General features: G+C 44.2%; 2 protein-coding genes across 2 annotated transcripts in view; one reads left to right on the top strand and one right to left on the bottom strand.

The window, feature by feature from the left end:
* Positions 1-19,453, top strand: part of LOC131224720 (protein DETOXIFICATION 27-like) — a 54,250-nt gene that overhangs the window by 17,352 nt on the left and 17,445 nt on the right. The gene's annotated exons all lie outside the window — the stretch shown is intronic.
* On the bottom strand, positions 14,615-17,792 carry LOC131224719 (receptor-like protein EIX2). The gene has a single exon (XM_058220032.1). The coding sequence runs from the start codon at positions 17,725-17,727 to the stop codon at positions 14,698-14,700; it is 3,030 nt and encodes a 1,009-aa protein (XP_058076015.1). The 5' UTR covers positions 17,728-17,792; the 3' UTR covers positions 14,615-14,697.

Below are 19,453 nucleotides of genomic sequence, written 5' to 3'. Positions count from 1 at the left end.
ATAGTAAAGATAGAATTAAAATAAGGAAATGACCATCGATTCAGGGGTATTTCACAAATCCGGCTAGTACAACCTAGCATAGCGGGGTTGGTTGGCTAAAGTAGATCGTTCTACCCCCAAATTCATATATTTTACGCCCGATAACTCATTCCGGATTGTGAGATACGCCGATCTAAGGTATGATGGTACGAATTACTTCCGTCGTCGAACAGGCCTTTTCTGATCCATCTTGGCCATGAAACTATCCGCGACCCGCTCTACATCAGCCCTGAGTCAGAATCAGGGCTAAAATTCTCCTGATTCACCGCAGTCAGAGGTGACTCATGATGTCGTGCTATTGGATTTGAGTCAAGTGGTCGTCCGAGTCTTAAAACCGACATGATGGCTCTTTTGCAATCCAGATGCTAAGGCCGTTTGGTAGCCGTGATTTGAGTATATTTGAATGAAATTTGACTGCACTTCAAATATTTTTTTTTTTCAAAAGAAGAAGAAGAAGAAGAAGAAAAGCCTTAACTTTCTGTGTTTGGTAGCAAAACGACGGAAGAGGATTTGGATTTAAATGCATTCCAAAATTTTCAAAAGTTATGATTTGAAATAGCAGCATTTTGCTATTATTCCAGACTCGTCACACTTGAAATATAGTTTGTACAACAGTTCCAGTGGGCCTAATGTAATGTTTATATGAAATACACTCTGCCCACTAAGTGCTTCACCCTATGTTAGGCTCGGGCTCAAAAATCAACCCATTTGTGAGTTAGTTGGACCACACTACTGAAAACAGTGCATACGCAAGTTATACCCTCTAAATTATTTTTCTTAGTGTTGCCCACCCTAATCACGGATGAGATTTGACTTTTGGGATCCAGGCCTAAATTTTTGTGAGACATCTAATGGTTGGAGTGGATTTCATATAATCATCATAGTGGGATTGTAAAAATCAAGGATGAATGTTTCTCTACCATTGTTTCCTTTGGTGTGGCCCGCATCAATTACATATGGATCTAATTTTTGGCACCCGTGCCTAAATTTAGGCATCTAATGGTTGGAGTGGATTTCCTATAATCATCACAGTGGGCCTTTGTAAACATCAAGGTTTGACGTTTCTCTCTCAAGTATTTCCTATCACAAGTCACTCTTAATTGTTGGCCTTGAGTGTAAAGTTGAATGATTCATCTCTCTCTCTCTCTCTCTCTCTCTCTCTCTCTCTCTCTCTCTCTCTCTCTCTCTCTATATATATATATATATATATATATATATATATATATATATATTTGTTTGTGTGTGTGGAAAAGATTCTATGTGGTCAAGCTCATGGGAACTTCCCATGAGGTTGAGTTGTGTGGGCCCCATTGTAATGCTTGTTGACCATCAACACCGTGCATTTGATGGGTCTCCTTTAAATTATGGGATATCTCAAAAATCAACTATATACGGAACTCAGGTGGGCCATACCATCCAAACCCATGTGAAGACATGCCTAAAACATATAAAATCACTTGGAGGGATCCACATAAGTTTTGGATGCGGCTGAAACTTGGTCGGAACCCTCTTCCAAGTGGGGACACACACAATAGATGGTTTGGATTTGTGATCCACATCTCAGTGGGCTTAAGAAATGATTATGAATGTTTTAATGGGAGGATAACTCCTCTCAACTATTGTATGTGGTGTGGCCCAACCAAGCCATGGATTTACTTGATTTTGAAGGCTATGGCTCAACATGGAATGGTACATCTGACTGATGGGGTAGAAGTCTGCACACATCACAATGGGGCCCACACACCTCAACTTCATGGGAAGTTCTCGTGAGCTCGACCGCATAGAACCTTTTCCATATATATGAACCTTTTCCATATATATATATATATATATATATATATATATATATATATATGGAAAAGGTTCTATGCGGTCGAGCTCATGAGAACTTCCCATGAGGTTAAGTTGTGTGGGCCCCACCATGATGTATGTCGAACATCAACACCGTGCATTTGATGGGTCCCCTTTAAATTATGAGATATCCCAAAAATCAGTCATATACAGAACTCAGGGAACTCAAGTGGGCCATACCATATAAAATCATGTGAAGACATGCACAAAATATAAAAGCACTTGGTGGGGCCCACCTAAAATTTGGATGCATCTAAAACTTGGTCGGACCCCTCATCCAAGTGGGACACACATAATGGATGGGCTGGATTTGTGAACCACATCTCGGTGGGCCCAAAAAATGATTATGAATGTTTTAATGGAAGGTTAACCCCTCTCAACTTTTGTATGTAGTGTGGCCCACAAAAGTCATGGGTTGACTTGAATTTTAAACACGAGGACCACCATGGAATGGTGCATCTGACTGATGGGGTTGATGTTCAACACACATCACGGTGGGGCCCACACGGCTCGACCACATGGGAAGTTCCCATGAGCTGGACCACATAAAACCTTTTCCTATATATATATATATATATAGAGAGAGAGAGAGAGAGAGAGAGAGAGAGAGAGAGAGAGATTATATTGGCAGTATTTTTTTGTGCCCATCGAAAGTTGTAGCTGGTGGGCATTCAATCACGATTTTTGCTTGCAGCGTAGTCCACTTGAGATTTGGATTTGCTTAACTTTTGTTACCATAACCTAAAATAAGCTTGAAAAATTTATGGACACCTTGGATAAACATCATATACATTAAGGTGAGCCCCACCATCAGGGAAACGCCCCTACCGTGTTACCCAGGCAAAACATATTCCGCTCTTGTCAACGACTGGATCTCCAGGCCGAATCCAAAAAGTATCAGGGATGCAGGTGGGCCCCTTGGCAATGTCATGTGAAATCCACTTTGAGGTCTAGACCTTACGACATGCGAGGTCTTCCCACAGGGGAGCCGATTAGGTGAGGCCCCGGCCTTCCCCAAGATGGTGCAGCCCCTACCATGAGGGCCTACCTAGATGTCTGTATTCTATATCCATGCCATCCATCCATTTTTCCAAATCATTTTCAAGCATGATCCCAACAATAAAGCAGATCCAATTCTCAGGTGGACCATACTATAGGAAACAGCAGTGTTCGACCATTAATGGACAAATAAACATGACAGAAACATTGCAGTAGACATTACAGAAACATTAAGTGGGCCCCACGAATTTTCCAATGGTAGGGCATTCAATAACCATTGTTTCCTATAGTACAGTCCACTTGAGATTTGGATCTCCCTCATTTTTTGGTTCATGCATGCCTTAAAATGATCCGTCAAAATGGTACATCAGGGTGGGCCCCACAGTAAGGGCCGCACAATCTTGGGTGAGTCTGGCGCTGCACCTAATTTACTCTCCAATTCCTGTTACTCTAAGCTCTGTTATGTATCATATTTCCAAACTCAGCTCTGAAAACATCAAGAAACTAGCAGCGGGGAGAAGATGAAGATCTCCTCTCCTCCATTGGCATAATGGGTGAGTTTATTTCAAGAGGCTTTCCCTTGTTCGTCGGAAATATCACTTTCGATACAAACAGAGAAGACATAAGCCGCATTTTTGGGAAATATGGAAAACTATATGACGTCTTCATCCCTTGGAATGAGAGATCCAACAGACCGAGAGGGTTCACATTCGTCAGATTCCTGTATGCAGCTGATGCATATGCTGCCATGGGTGTTCTAAATGCAAGACGAGTGGATGGCAGGCCTCTGAAGGTAGAAATAGCTAACACTAGAAGGAAGCTGCCCTCCCCACGACCTAAACCCACGCTCCCTCGCTCCTCAGGCCAATCATTCCACGACATCACATTGGCAAAGAATCTGGAACTTCCGACTAGGCCCTGCAGACCAAATCCAGTGCTGCCGCATCAAACTCTCCACAAGCCGATTAGGGGAAACCTTTGTTTCACGGCCAATGCCGCAGAGATCCCCATGAATCACCTCATCCAAGCCCTGTCAGAATCCAAATATACGGCCTTGGCAATCGCGGTAGCTCATATTCATCTAAGCACGTTCCTATTGTCCTTCAAGACAAGGGAAGACCTGCTCTCCTTCAATGTGGACGTTGAGCTCCACTGCAGGATGGGCTTAGTTAAAGTCGTTCCTTGGTCCCCCAAATGGGCCCCATATGAGGTATGCGTATGGATCTCTCTGTATGGAATTCCTCCCCACGCATGGATGGAATCGGTCTTTGTGGGACTGGGATCTACCTATGGTTCGGTGATAGAAGTAGATAGTTGCACCATGCTAGGTCGGGATCTCTCTAGGGCTCAGGTCAAGATTAAGCTGCTGCCTGACCGAGACCTCCACAGCTCAAGGACTTTGCTAGTGGCAGATAGAGAATACCCCATTTGGGGAATGATTGAATAGCTTAATCCTCTCTCGAATGGTGAAGCCCTCATTAAAAACCCTCCGTCCTCACCCCAAAGGTCAACCAGGGAGTGGGTGGAAAGAGCTTTCCACCAGCCAAGCCAACCCCCTGCCTCAACTGCCATCCAAAACCAGAATCCTAAAAGCCCATCCCCCGCTTTTCCCTCCAATGCTTTACCTTGCCGAGGCCTACCACATGCTCGACCAAAGTCCGCTGACAACCCACCCATTCCGATACTAGCTACCACTCAAATTCCTGTCAGCCCTCTACTCCCTGCCCCATTCCTCAGGTCCCTCGCCTTCCTATACAGGAACAATCCCTGTCACCAATACACCCAACCCCTGTTTGTCAGAATGCCACACCCGCTATCGCAGCATGCCGATAGCATGCTTCCCCAAAGCTCCTGGACTGCACCAAATGCGGCGATATGCATCCTGAAATCAGCTCTCCACCAGGCCTAAAACATGGTTGGAGTCATTCAGCGGCAGAACCTTTGAACCTTAGTAATCAAGCACCTACTCCTTCACATCAGGTTCAAGGTATAAGCCTACCCCATGGTAGCAGCAAGCACGACAAAAAGCATTCTGTGAATGGTCTGATGGATTCCCAGGCAGAACTGATCGATATTTCTCCAGCTCCCAAATCCCAGAAAAGATCCAGGCTAGTGTATAGAGCCCTTTCAGAAGGCAGCAGTCCATTGAAACTAGCGGATACTTTTGAGCAATTGGAAGAGGATGTTGAAGTCTCAAATTGGAATGCATTCCATCAGACAGTTGCTGTCAGGGAGGATCCACTCAACACCATCTAGTTCTCAGTAGATCTCTCCCCATTCTTCCAAAATGCCCCTACTCAACTTCTCCAGCAATCAGAATTGCATCAAATGGATAGCCGAGTAGTGAATCCAGACCCGTCTCCTAGCCGATTGATGCAGGACATGGAAAATTAAATATGATATGCAAGATTGCAGGCTTAGATCACACCAATTCAGAAACAATCACACAAATTCCACATCCCACATGAAAATCCAAACATTCAATTAAAGGGGAATCTATGCGGGTCCAAGCCGACACAGGCTAGGACTGGACCAATAAAATTATAAACCAAACAATATCAAAGGGAAATAAAATCAACTACTCATGCATAAAAATCAGTCCCTAATCCAAGGGATTCCCTAATTTCAATTCAAGGAACCCTAAGGTGATAAAAATGGGCAAATCAATTAGGGATCATGTAATATAGGGTTAGGATTCATGAAAAAAATGGCTATGAGAGGATAAAAGAAGATAAAAACCTGAACCAAAAGATGATCCCGCGTGTGGACAGCAACAATGGTCCAGATGGACGTGTGTGTGATCCCGGCCGCACGTGTATGGGGCCCACTATTCAGAAAAAGGCCACCTTGGCCCTGGTCGGCCAGGGATGGACTCCAAAACCCCTAAATTTCAGCTCGATCCGATGCACGGTTTGTGCGTGGTGCTCCGCCAAAGTTTCAGCCCTCCTGCAGGGCTTAAAACCTGCTTCAATGAAGAAATCTGATGCAACAAAAGGACAAATTTGACATATGGATGGTGGGGGAAGATGGAAAAAAAAGGTGATGGAAGATGGGGTGAATTGGGATCGATGTGGCTTCGCACCACGGTAGTTAGCCCTTCGAAAAGGGAGGGCTTCACACCCACTTTTGAATTCTTCCACAACTCACGAAGAGAGCAGAAAAATAAAGCAGAAATTTTTTATTAACTTCAATGAATGAAAAGAACTACAAAGGGTGCCTATTTATAGGGAGAACCCTATACCCAAGAACTCGCACCATGTGCGACACCTATTACTTGGCGATGAAGTAAACTAAAATAAAAACCAAACAAGAAAATCTAAAGCGTTCACGATGTTCTAAATAATAACAATAAGCAAAACTTAAAATATAAAACCAATCCGACGAGTGGGCCACGATCATGAGATCTCATGGTGGGCTTTTCTTGACTATCGGGCCACTTTTCTGAACCAAAACTTGTCTTCTAGCTAGGAGGCCCTCCCTGGACGTCGTCATCGAGCCAGATCGATGGTGGGGTCCTCCTTCTGCGTATGTACGTGCGTAGGGGTGGTGGTGTGCGGGCGTGCGTGTGCACGATGTCCTCATCAACTCTCCCCGGCTGCGAAGATTTCGCCACTGGCGAAATAAAACTCCTGAACCGCTCTAGGATATCTGGATCAAGTCTCTGAAGCTCCTCCTCAGTGAGCCACGTGCTGTCCGAAGTTGGGCGTGACTTCCATTTAACTAGGTATTTCTGAAACCCGTCATCCGACGTGGAAATTATCTCATGGTCCAAGATATCCTCTATTTCCTCTCTGGGTGTGTGAAGGCTAGGTATGGAAGGCAGAGGCTGAGATGAAAGGTCGGGAAGAGGCCATGGATCAAAGGGTAAGGTTGGGACATCAGGATGGGTGGGCGAAGGGCTGGACAAAGTATCAGTGGGTCCCTGAAAAGTAACTAAATTCTCCACATCGGATGTGAAACTAATTCCCATGAAAGGTGGAAGATCTACCTCATACACATTGAGACCGTTTTGTTTTATAATTTTGACGGGTCCAGCGCTACACGCGTGTAACTTACGAACGGCCCTCGAAGGATACCGCTCGGGCCTGATGCAGACCATCACAGAGTCCCCAATATTGAATCCTTTGAAAAATTTATACTGGTCTGTAGAAAATGTGCAATGTTCATTATTAGTCATGATCTTCTGCCTGATTTCTTGATGCCATGAATGAATGTGATGCGCAAAAGACTCTGCAGACTCTGACGGCCTATGGGACAGTGACATAGGGACAAGATCAATAAGTTTCCTAGGTTTATAATCAGTAAGGACTTCACGAAGACTTAGACCTGTGAACCTATCAATAAAATTATTCAACGTAAACTCGGTTGTAGGTATTACGGTGTCCCATGTTCTGGTGTGCTCTATATCCCTCCTAGGGGGAGACTCATTCGGTAGATCATCAGGAAAGATATCACGTAACTCATCCATTACCGGAATGGCCTCAGTGGGTAACTCTACACTAGCCGCTGGTGCACTCTCTCCAGCCACAAGGCCACACATGTTGTACCCCTCAAAATAGTGGTCTTTATGTCTCTCATGGGGTGGGTGTCCGGGTGCACACCCATAATTGATTCCTTGACCAACTCCATTCATTAGTGTATCCTCCAGGCCACCTGCTTGAGATTGGACATCTACCCCAATGGTGGGGTTTGTCCTAGCGATGGTCTTTAGTCGGGTAATGCGTACATCAAGCTGTTCACAGCATTGGTCCATTTCCAAGCGCTTAATCATAGACTCCAACGTCTGAGATATCTTGTTTAGTGACTCTTGCAATTGTTCCATGTTTAGTGTAGGGTGCAAACCGAAACTGCGACCCGTACGTGTGGGCATATAGTGACTTGCTCAACCTAAAGACCTTCTATGACAACTATATGCGTCTAAAAACTAAATGACCCTACGAGACTCTATATGAAGGAGACTACACACTGTTACTAAAATTCAGCTATATATGATGGACTGAATGCATGAAGGACTCAAACTAAACCCTAAATATGTTGTGAATTCCCCTACAAGAACCCTAAGCTTTGATACCAAATTTGATGCAGGACATGGAAAATTAAATATGATATGCAAGATTGCAGGCTTAGATCACACCAATTCAGAAACAATCACACAAATTCCACATCCCACATGAAAATCCAAACATTCAATTAAAGGGGAATCTATGCGGGTCCAAGCCGACACAGGCTAGGACTGGACCAATAAAATTATAAACCAAACAATATCAAAGGGAAATAAAATCAACTACTCATGCATAAAAATCAGTCCCTAATCCAAGGGATTCCCTAATTTCAATTCAAGGAACCCTAAGGTGATAAAAAGGGGCAAATCAATTAGGGATCATGTAATATAGGGTTAGGATTCATGAAAAAAAAACGGCTATGAGAGGATAAAAGAAGATAAAAACCTGAACCAAAAGATGATCCCGCGTGTGGACAGCAACAATGGTCCAGATGGACGTGTGTGTGATCCCGGCCGCACGTGTGTGGGGCCCACTATTCAGAAAAAGGCCACCTTGGCCCTGGTCGGCCAGGGATGGACTCCAAAACCTCCAAATTTCAGCTCGATCCGATGTACGGTTTGTGCGTAGTGCTCCGCCGAAGTTTCAGCTCGCCTGCGGGCTGAAAACCTGCTTCAATGAAGAAATCTGATGCAACAAAAGGACAAATTTGACATATGGATGGTGGGGGAAGATGGAAAAAAAGATGATGGAAGATGGGGTGAATTGGGATCGATGTGGCTTCGCACCACGGTAGTTAGCCCTTCGAAAAGGGAGGGCTTCACACCCACTTTTGAATTCTTCCACAACTCACGAAGAGAGCAGAAAAATAAAGCAGGAATTTTTTTATTAACTTCAATGAATGAAAAGAACTACAAAGGGTGCCTATTTATAGGGAGAACCCTATACCCAAGAACTCGCACCATGTGCGACACCTATTACTTGGCGATGAAGTAAACTAAAATAAAAACCAAACAAGAAAATCTAAAGCGTTCACGATGTTCTAAATAATAACAATAAGCAAAACTTAAAATATAAAACCAATCCGACGAGTGGGCCACGATCATGAGATCTCATGGTGGGCTTTTCTTGACTATCGGGCCACTTTTCTGAACCAAAACTTGTCTTCTAGCTAGGAGGCCCTCCCTGGACGTCGTCATCGAGCCAGATCGATGGTGGGGTCCTCCTTCTGCGTATGTACGTGCGTAGGGGTGGTGGTGTGCGGGCGTGCATGTGCACGATGTCCTCATCACCGATGCATCAGACCTCTTCCGTTTTCTCTGCCCGATCCCATATCCTCAGAGGCAGACCCCCCCTACTCGTCCCATCTCTCCATTAGACGAGGGTGAAGCTCAGAATCTCTATGGTCTCAAGGAAAAGGATCAGCCTCAAACGAAACCTGACTCAAGCATGCAACAGACAGAAGCAGGATCAGCTAGAAAAAGGAGTGGAATCAGGAAACCAGGAAAGAACTTATGCTACTATCGTAGAGGAAGACCAGCCTCTACAAGCACAAAAGGTATTGAAGTCAGCTGGAATGGAAGACTTAGAGAATTGAAGTGCAGAATGATGTTGGCTGAGCAAGAAAACAATGGATAGCCTGGTCGTCTAGAATGCTCAAGGGGTAGGTAACTCGCCCACAATCAGGAGTACACTTAAACGATTGATTAAGCTCTTCAAGCTGACAGTGGTGGCTGTCCTGGAACCGATGCTCAAAGACGAGAAATGGGTGAAGATCGGCCTCAAATTAGGATTCCACAATTCCATTTCCAATGCATCCCAAGGAGGTAAAGTGTGGATTTTTTATGCCCCTTTCCTAGCCATTAATCTTATTGCCTCTACTAGCCAAATGCTCTCTGTTGCTGTTGGTTTCCTGGGCCATCCTATTGCGGTGATGGCTTCATTTGTTTACGCTAAATGCTCCTGAATTCAGCGGAGATCGCTGTGGGACCAGCTAGGCGCTCTGGCTTCAGGCCCGGCTATTCCGTGGTTTGTTGCGGAAGATTTCAACTCGGTACTCACCCAAGCAGAAAGAAGAGGAGCTGCCTCTTTTGACAGGTGTAGTGTGGCGGAATTCTCGGAGGGGCTGATCAGGGCGGGGCTGGTTGATGCAGGCTACTATGGTAACAAATTTACCTGGTGTAACAACCAAAGAGGGCAGGCCAGAGTTTGGGCCAGGTTGGACAGGATTTGCTACAACAACACCTGTTTTTCTATCTTCCCAAATTTCCAGGTTTGGCACTTGGCCAGGCTCAACTCAGACCATGCGCCACTTCTCGTATCTTTCCCGCAGCAAATTCGATCCTTCCCCAAACCATTCAGATTTCAACATATGTGGATGTCCCATGAATCCTTCCTTGATCAGGTCAAGAAGGCTTGGAATACATAATTCGTGGGCTCCCCTATGCAGACCCTACAGAGTAAAATGAAGAATGTGAAGAAGGCGTTGATCAGTTGGAACAGAGAAACCTTTGGGAATGTGTTCTACAATATAAGGAAAGCAGAACATGATCTCATCGAAGCAGAACGGGCCGCTCAATGCACGGACAGCCTGGATTCCCAACAGGCCGTTAACAGGGCCAAAGCTGAGCTGACGAAACCGGAAGCCCAAGAGGAAATCTTTTGGAAACAAAAGTCCAAAAATCGTTGGCTCCAAGAGGGGGACGAGAACAAGAAGTTTTTTCACATCTCAGCCACCGACCGTGCAAGGAGATCTCGCATCAGCGAGATCAAGCTAGCTGATGGATCGTTAGCTGCTGACCAGGAATCAATCAAGAAAGGTGCAATTGAGTTCTTTTCTTCTCTCTTGGAAGCCCAGCCTCGTGCCCTTCCAGGAGACCTACTTGACGTCATCCATCCATCCATTTCTGTGGAAGATAGCACCATGCTTATGGTGGAACCTTCCCTAAATGAAACCCACGCTGCTGTGATGAGCATCCTGAAGGATGGGGCCCCCGGGCCTGACGGTTTCACAGGGGCTTTCTTCCAGGGCTGCTGGTCTATCGTGGGGCCTGATATTCTGGCAGCGACGCACTCTTTCTTTGCTGGTGAGCCATTTTCGGGGCTTTTACAGCTACAATGATTTGTCTCATTCCGAAAACCTTAGTGCCAGAATCTTTTGCGAACTTTTGCCCCATCAGTTTGTGCAACTGTATCTACAAAATCTACTCAAAGATTATATCCAACAGGCTTCGCAAAATACTGCCCAAGATCATCTCGGTGAAACAGGGTGCCTTTGTGGAAGGTAGAAGCATCGCGGAGACCTGCGCGCTGGCCCAAGAGTTGTTTCGAGACATCAACAAATGCGTTAGAGGTGAAAATATTTTCATTAAACTTGACATAGAGAAGGCCTATGACATGCTGGATTGGGCTTTCCTCAAAGCGGTCCTTCGTTGCTTCGGCTTTGACGGTGTCTGGATTTCGATGGTTGAGAAGTGTTGGTCAAACTCTTGGTTCTCCGTCCTGGTCAACGGAGAATCTTGCAGCTTTTTTCACTCTGCAAGGGGCCTCCGTCAAGGTGATCCACTCTCTCCAGCCCTTTTCATTTTGGCAGCAGAAATTCTGGGCAGGGGTTACAAAAATCTGATCCATAGTGGGAGAGGTCAACCATTCAGTGCTCGTAGGAACTACCCCATGGTGTCCCACCTACTCTTCGCTGACAACACGTTACTGCTTGCCAATGCGGGCTGAAACACTTTATTGCGGATTAAAGCTTTCCTGGATCGCTACCATCAAGCAACAGGCCAAAGCATCAACCCCAGGAAAAAAAAATTCATATTGTATGCCCATCAGTCCGAGGCCAGAGTCAAGGCGCTTCAGAATATCCTTGGTTTCAGGAGATGTGATTCCCCATTTACATATCTGGGTGTTCCGATATTCAAGGGAAGAAGTAAGAGAGCCTTTTTCCAGCCCATTCTTGAGAGGATCCATCAGAGGATTGCTGGTTGGAAATCAAAAATTCTCTCCTAAGCAGGTAAAATTACTCTTATTGACCATGTTCTCAGTAGCATTCCGGTCCACATGCTGGCGGCATTGGACATCCCCCGTTCTCTTCTGGGAGAGTTAGAATCTTCCTTCGTAGATTTTTTCTGTGGCTGGGAAGGGGACAGAAAACGGTTGCACTGGATTAGTTGGAAACACCTCTCTTCCCCGAAAAGGGAAGGTGGGCTGGGCCTCAGAGGACTGAGGGCTGTAATGCAGGTCTTCAAGATGAAAATGGCCTGGACCATTATGAATAGAGGCAAAGACAGCTGTTGGGCCAACTTCATGAAGAGCAAATACCTCTCAGATAGTCAGTCGGTCAGCCCGTCTAATTCTTCATTAGGAGGGAATAATGTTGCATGGGCCTCCGCTTTGTGGAAGCATATCCGTCAGTACTTTCAGCTGATCGCGGCCAACTCCAAATGGATTATTGGCAAAGGGGAATGTGCCTTTTGGGAGTACGACTGGAGCGGTCTGGGCCCCCTGCGTCAATGGTCTCCGCACCTCTCAGCGCAGCCACAGCAGCAGGTCATTTCCTTCATTGGCCCACATGGGTGGCGCGACCCAAATGCAGCAATTCTCCTTCTTCCTCAGGTCGTTTTAGACCACGTCATGGAGGAGGGCATTTATACGTCAAATTTAGAGGACAAGAAGATTTGGATCAATTCGCCGTCGAGAGAATTCAGCACCAGTTCGACCTGGCAGATCTCCCATCCGCATGGGGTGAATACAGCGTGAGCCTCTTGGGCTTGGCATCCAAAAATTTTGCCCAAGCTCGGCCTTTTTACCTGGAAAATCTTCCACAAGGCCGTCCCGGTTGACGATAGAATCCAAGCCAAAGGGATTCACATGGTCTCCAGATGTGAGTGTTGCAGCTCCCCGCCCAACTATGAATCCTTAGACCATGTTTTCTCTACGGGCAGCCTCGCTTCGGTGGTATGGAATCACTTCCAGTCAATATTCCATGTTTCCACCCTTACGTCTGACTCAGCTCTTGGCAGGGCCTCGAAGTGGTGGCACTTGGCAAAGCAGATGGACTGCAATCTCATTTTTAATGGGCCTGCTGCTCATTTTTATTTTCTAGGAGATTTGGCTCTCCAGAAATGAGGCCAGATTTGATGGGATCGTGCCTTCTCATGCTAGGACCATCTCCCGTGTGCTCCAATGGATCTGCGGTATCAGTCCCACTCTTCTCCCAACAGATCCTTAGAGGCTGCTCTTGCTGGCCTTCGTATCTCCGCTAGCATCCACCACAAAAGAATTGCCCAGGTTGTCAAATGGAAGAAGCCTCAGTCGGATTGGATTAAGTTGAATGTGGATGGCTCGGCCAGGGGTAATCCGGGTCTGTCAGGTGGAGGGGGCGTCACTAGGGACAGGGCCGGATCCTTTCTCTTCGCTTTCACCTCAAGTTACGGCTTTGGATCAAATTCCAGGGAGGAAATCAGAGTCATTTGGGAGGGCATGTCCCTTTGTAAGGTTAGAGGCTTCCACAAGGAGGAAGTGGAGAGCGATTCCAAGGTAGTGGTGGACATGCTTAATGGTGTCTCCTCCCCTCCATCGAACATATTCTATTGGTGGGCCAGGATCCAGAACCCCATGTCCTAGATTGATATATCCATCTCTCACTGTCCAAGAGAAGTGAACGTGGTCGCCGACGACCTAGCTCGTAGAGGGAGTGAGAGCCAAGCCCACTCCCTCTTCCTTTCAGCATCGAACCTCCCTCTTGTTACAAGAGGCCTGATTTTTCTTGATTTGGTGGGCCTAGGCAATTTGCGAGATGTGCCTTCTTAGTTTTGGTGGGGTGCAAAGCAGGGCTGCTCTTTTATTTTTATCTTCTTTCACGATAGGCAAGCCTTTCCCTCTTTTGTTGTGGGGCCCGCCTGAAGTAGATTTGTATAGCCCTCACTTAATATGAATAGACAATCTGATTTTTTTGGAAAAAAAAAAAATATTCATTCAATCCTTTGGTTTCAGCAGATAATGTTATACCATGAGCTCAAAAAGTACGCATATCAAATAATCATGTGTGGCTTGGCCAATGAGTGGGTAAGTGGGCCTTTTTTTTTACCAAGCATGTTAACACACAGACCTAATTGGGACATGGCCTAGATATTTCAAATGCCTGCCCTATTGTCATGTGTATCATGATTTACATATGCACTCTCCTCAAGTATGTTGCTTAATTTATTTCTTATTTCCTAAATAGTTAGTATTTCTATGGTGGATGATCACATTGAGGCCCATTAGATGGACGATCAGAATCCACTGACCATATAATCAATCACATGCATGGCGATCATATAATACGTCTTACTAATAGGGTAATTGTTTGGATAATGCAAAGAATGTGAGTGCATTCAATTTGCTAACCAATCTCTCTTCAAATTCTCATTACTAAGCTTTCTATTACTACTCTCAAAATATGTATCAGCAAAACAAAACAACCACCATGAAAAAACCGCCATTACATTATGCAAATGTTTCCAACTATAGCACTATCCATAGTTATGCTTCTTGAGACTTCCGACTAATTAATATATACTTTGGATTCAAACTCGATATCGATATTGGTGAGGCCAGGATCGCTGCATAGTTTCAATCCATCTAACAAGGATACCAAGTAGGAATTGGACATGGACATGTGATACAAATAAACATTTCATCTGAAGATATTGCAAATATCAATTAAAAATAAAAATAAATTAAGATGCAGTTTCGACAATCATTCATTAGTCATGACATGAGTTTTCATCAAACTTCTTTAATCTAATATCATGTAAAGAGGCAGTTACAAAAAAAGTCTATCTATCATCTCATCAAAGAAGCGGTAATAGGCAATCCTCCAAGAGTCATTGAACATTAGAAGACAGCAGAAGGCCCATAACCCCGCGGCAAATCCTGGTCCCATGGCGGAGTAAAACCAAAGCATTTTGTTGTCTTCTTCGTCTTTTTCTACATCACCACCAACTAGATTAGGACCTGGAGATGTCTCATCACCAACACACTTATTTGGAAGAGGACGTCCACAGAGTCCGTTGTTGCCCATATAAATAGAAGGATCTTGAAGTGTTTGAAGCTGATTTCCGGATGGAATTCTCCCCGACAAGTTGTTATACGAGAAGTTCAAGTAACTTAGAAAAGTTAAATTTGAAATGCTCATAGGAATTGTACCTGAAAGCTGATTTCTGGAGAAATCAAGAGACTCCAGCAATGCCAATTTACCAGTCTTGTTTGGGATCCTTCCAATCAATTGGTTTCCAGATAAGTTTAAGACACGCAATCCCAAAAGACTTGTGAGTCCTTCGGGGATCTCTCCGGTTAAGTTATTGCTTGAAAGGTCCATGCATGTAACCAGTGAAACTGTTCTAGTGTATTCAAGCAATTCCCCCTTCACTGACACAAGTAAATTTTCCCTGTAATATAATATTGAATTTCCATAGGAAAGAAAGTGATCCATCTTCTGTTCATTCTTCATGGCCATGAGATTTTCAAAACTTTGAGGAATTGAACCAGATAAACAATTTTGTGCCACATCAAGGACCTGAAGAGAAGTTAGTTTTGATAATTGTGACGGGATGTTGCCAGAAAACATATTTGATCGGAAACTCAAAACTCGTAAGGCTGGAAAGCTTTCGTCAATCCAAGTGGGAATATAACCTGAGAAATTGTTGTGTCCGAGGTCAAGAGTATACAAACTGGCACATTTCTTCAAATAAAAAGGGATTTTCCCTGATAGAGTATTGTTGCTCAGGTGCATTGTTCGGAGTTGATGTAACAGACCCAAAGACCTGGGTATTCCTCCCGATAACTTGTTCTTGCTCAAATCAAGTGCCTCAAGTGCTACGCAATTACCCAAACTCAATGGAATGATACCACCAATATTGTTTTGGGAAAGGTCAAGGACAGTCAAGGAATTCATTCCTTCTTTGAATGAGGGAATCATGCCACTGATTTTGTTACCTTTGGCAGAAAAGTATTCTAAATGCTGCATTGTGGATGTAAAATTTGGTGGGATTGGCCCAGAAAATTGATTGTGGGAGAGATCAAGTGCTTTGGCTCCATTCAATATGCAAGGGATGGGACCACTGAAATAATTAGAACTCAAATCAATGTAGGCTTGAGGCAGCATTTTTAAAGGGTTGGGCAATTGGCCAAAAATCAGGTTATTTGAAAGGTTCAGGGAAAGAAGTTGGGGTGTTAAATCCCAAAACCAGGTGGGGATGATGCCAGAGATGGTTGTGTTAGACAGATCTAAAATATGTACGTATTTTTGTGTTCGCAGCCAGAGAGGAAATCGAGGACCTAAATGACATGATCCTAAGTAAATATCGGAAAGCTGAAATGGAGGGGCCCAATCAGCGTGTGGATCAAAAACCAAAGAATTGGAATTCAAATACAAGGACGTCAACTTTGTGAGGTTTTCAAAAAGACTTTTAGACACGTTTCCTATCAAGGAGTTGTAAGAGAGGTCAAGCCAATACAAGTTAGAAAGTTGTCCTAAAGTTGTTGGGATTGTCCCATTCAACTGATTCCCACCAAGAGATAATCTTTGTAAGGAAGACAATCCTCCAAGAGCTGCAGGGATATTCCCATTCAACTGATTCCCTGAGAGAATTAATTTTTCCAAGGAAGACAATCCTCCGAGAGTTGCAGGGATTGGGCCTGTCAACATACAATCCGTGAGAGTTAGGCGTTTAAGATTTTTGAGCTGATATAACCAATCAGGAATGGCCGCATGCATATGGTATCCATACAAAGACAGGATCTCTAAATTGATAAGCTTAGTTATGCCTCTTGGAATGCTACCTGTTATATTCTCATTGAATGACAAAGTGAGAGACTCAAGTGATGTCGTATTCCCAATAGAGTCGGGTATTCCTCCATGCAGCTGACTGAAAGATAGATAAAGTATCTTCAGTTTCCTCCAGCTGCCTTCAAGGAACTCTGACCAATCAACGCTGAGGTTATCATCAGTTGATCCCAACCACAACTCTTCCAAGTTAGGAAGTTGTGAAAATTGATAAGGAACCTCACCATGAAAATTGTTACGTGAGAGATACAAGGACACGAGGCTACTAATGTTAGCTATCCAGTTTGGAATGCTAGAATTGAAGCCGTTGGAACTGAGATGAAGGACACGGAGAGATGTGAAATTAACAGAAGGAAGAGTTGGAGAAATATATGAAAGACCACAACCGATTAAGCTTAGCTCAACAAGGGAAGGGGACATGTTCATTATATGCACCCAATCATGGCTTGCCATGGACAGGTTCACATAAGACATGTCGAGGTAATTGAGAGAAGGTAGGCTTGTCAACCACCAAAGGTTTTTGGCACTCAAAGAAAATGAAGAAAGCTCAAGGGAAATGAGTTTAGAGAGGTTTCCAAGCTGATGAGGGATTCTCCCGCTGAACCCTGCATCTGACAAGTTCAAATGCCTCAACTCCTTCATCATACCCAAGAACCTTGGAATTGGGATACCATTAAAAGCATTATGGCTCAAGTCCAAGAACTGAAGATGCTTCAATTCCAACAAAGCTGGATCAACTCCGCCACTTAGCTGATCTGAGAGGTTTCTGTGGAGGTCTAGTTTAAGAACATACCCAGTTATATTGTGGCAGGTAATACCTCTCCAATTGCAGCAGTCTGAGGCATCATTCCAAGAAGAGAGAAAATTGGAGGGATCGTTTAGAGCCTTCCGAAAAGTAATCAGAGCTTTTCTCTCCGAATCCAAGCAACCACTCACCTTCCCATATCCTCCGGCGTATATTAGCACTTTTAATAGAAAGAGGGAAACAAGAAAGCCTCTTCTCTCCATTCCTTCTCTCTCTACTGTAGAAAAGGAAAATAGCTTCTTTTCTGATTTCTCCCTCCGCTATCCTTGATTTATAGGATTTGAAGACCATATTCATCCCATCCCATCCATCATGCTATTTTACCATCCTTTTCTCCTAACACGTGCCAATCACGTATGACTATCCAGATGTCAAAATTTTGGGGCACTCTGTGGATGGACCATATCTCTAAACATGCTGCTAATGCAATCCTAACCATCAAATTAAAATGGCTGAAGAGACACCCAGATCCATAGCTCAACTGGCAGACTTAGTGGAGATACCTCGTTTCAACACTTGAGGTCTTGGTATCGATCCCTAGCGGGGGTGGCTAACATGGAGTGTGTGTACTGACGTGGATGTGTACTAACAAGCTAACCCAAAAAATTAAAAAAAAAAAAAAATTAATTAAATTAAAATTCAAAAAATGGCAGAAGAGTGACCACCATTTTTTAAATGGTGGTGAACTATCACTGGAGTATGACCCTACTTAGCCATGTAGTACGCTCTTATCGTACTGAGTAAACTCTGTTGGGCATGTGGTTTATCCACACCGTTCATCCGTTTTTCGGCTCATTTTATGGGTTGATACAAAAATTTAAGCTTATACATATCTCATGTGGACCACACCACGGGAAACAGTGGGAATAATGATTTCTACCATTGAAGCCTTCCTAGGACCCACAGTAATGTATATTTGCCATCCAACCTATTCATAAGATTACAAAGACGTGAATGGAAGGAAAACATAAATATCAGATTGATCCAAAACTTATGTGAACCCCACGAACTTTTCAGAAGTAGACATTCAGTTCACACGGTTTCTGTGGTGTGCTCCAATCGAGTTGGATATGCCTCGTTTTTGGCTCAACATCTAAAATTATCTTTTAAAATGAATGCACAGAGTAACACATCCATCATGGCGAGGCGAGTCTCATAATTAGGGATGCAGATTGCATAGCGGTACCCTAGTTAGTATTGGTCAGCACTCTGTGGGGCCACCGCGATTTATGTATTTTATCCACTCTGTCCATCTATTTTTTTTTTTTTCAGCTCTTTCCAGTGCATAAGCACAAAATATGAGGCGGATCCAAATTTGAGGTCCTTACCACAAGAAATAGTGACAATTGAGCGTCCGCCATTAAAATTTTCTTAGAGACTATTGCAATAATCATTTGCCATCAAACATGTAGATTAGGTATGATTTTACTGAGAGTTGGATTCTGATGAAGAGAAAGCACAAATATCAGCTTGATCCAAATCTTTTGGGCTCCAAAGGGTCTTTTTAATGATTAGTGTTATATCACCTGGTATGATTTTACTGAGATTTGGATTCTCCTATTTCTTTTTATGTTCATATTTCAAAACCAGCTATTAAATTAAACTGAGAGCATGAATAAGTAGGAATATGGATCCTTTACTTGCTACAAAATGTATATTTTTATTTACTGTAATGCGATGGGGCCACATAATCACATATCGTATTTAATGCAGCAGTGCAATCAACGTCAGTGATGATGTTGTTACGGGTGGGGTCTACGGAGCTTTCCCCGCACCACCCACGTCGGTACTGGAGGTGTCGCTACGAACGCGAATCCAGCGCTCTAGGAAACAGAGAGCTCTGTCTGGTCTTCAAGCCGAGAATATAGGTCTCCCCAGGCCTTGTGCCTTTACAACTGGGGGCCATGGCTTCGTGATCCAAGCCGTTGA

This window comes from Magnolia sinica, chromosome 14, assembly GCF_029962835.1.
Source record: "Magnolia sinica isolate HGM2019 chromosome 14, MsV1, whole genome shotgun sequence".
Taxonomy (NCBI): domain Eukaryota; kingdom Viridiplantae; phylum Streptophyta; class Magnoliopsida; order Magnoliales; family Magnoliaceae; genus Magnolia; species Magnolia sinica.
Note: the sequence above shows the minus strand (reverse complement) of the source record. Positions and strands in the feature narration are given on the sequence as shown.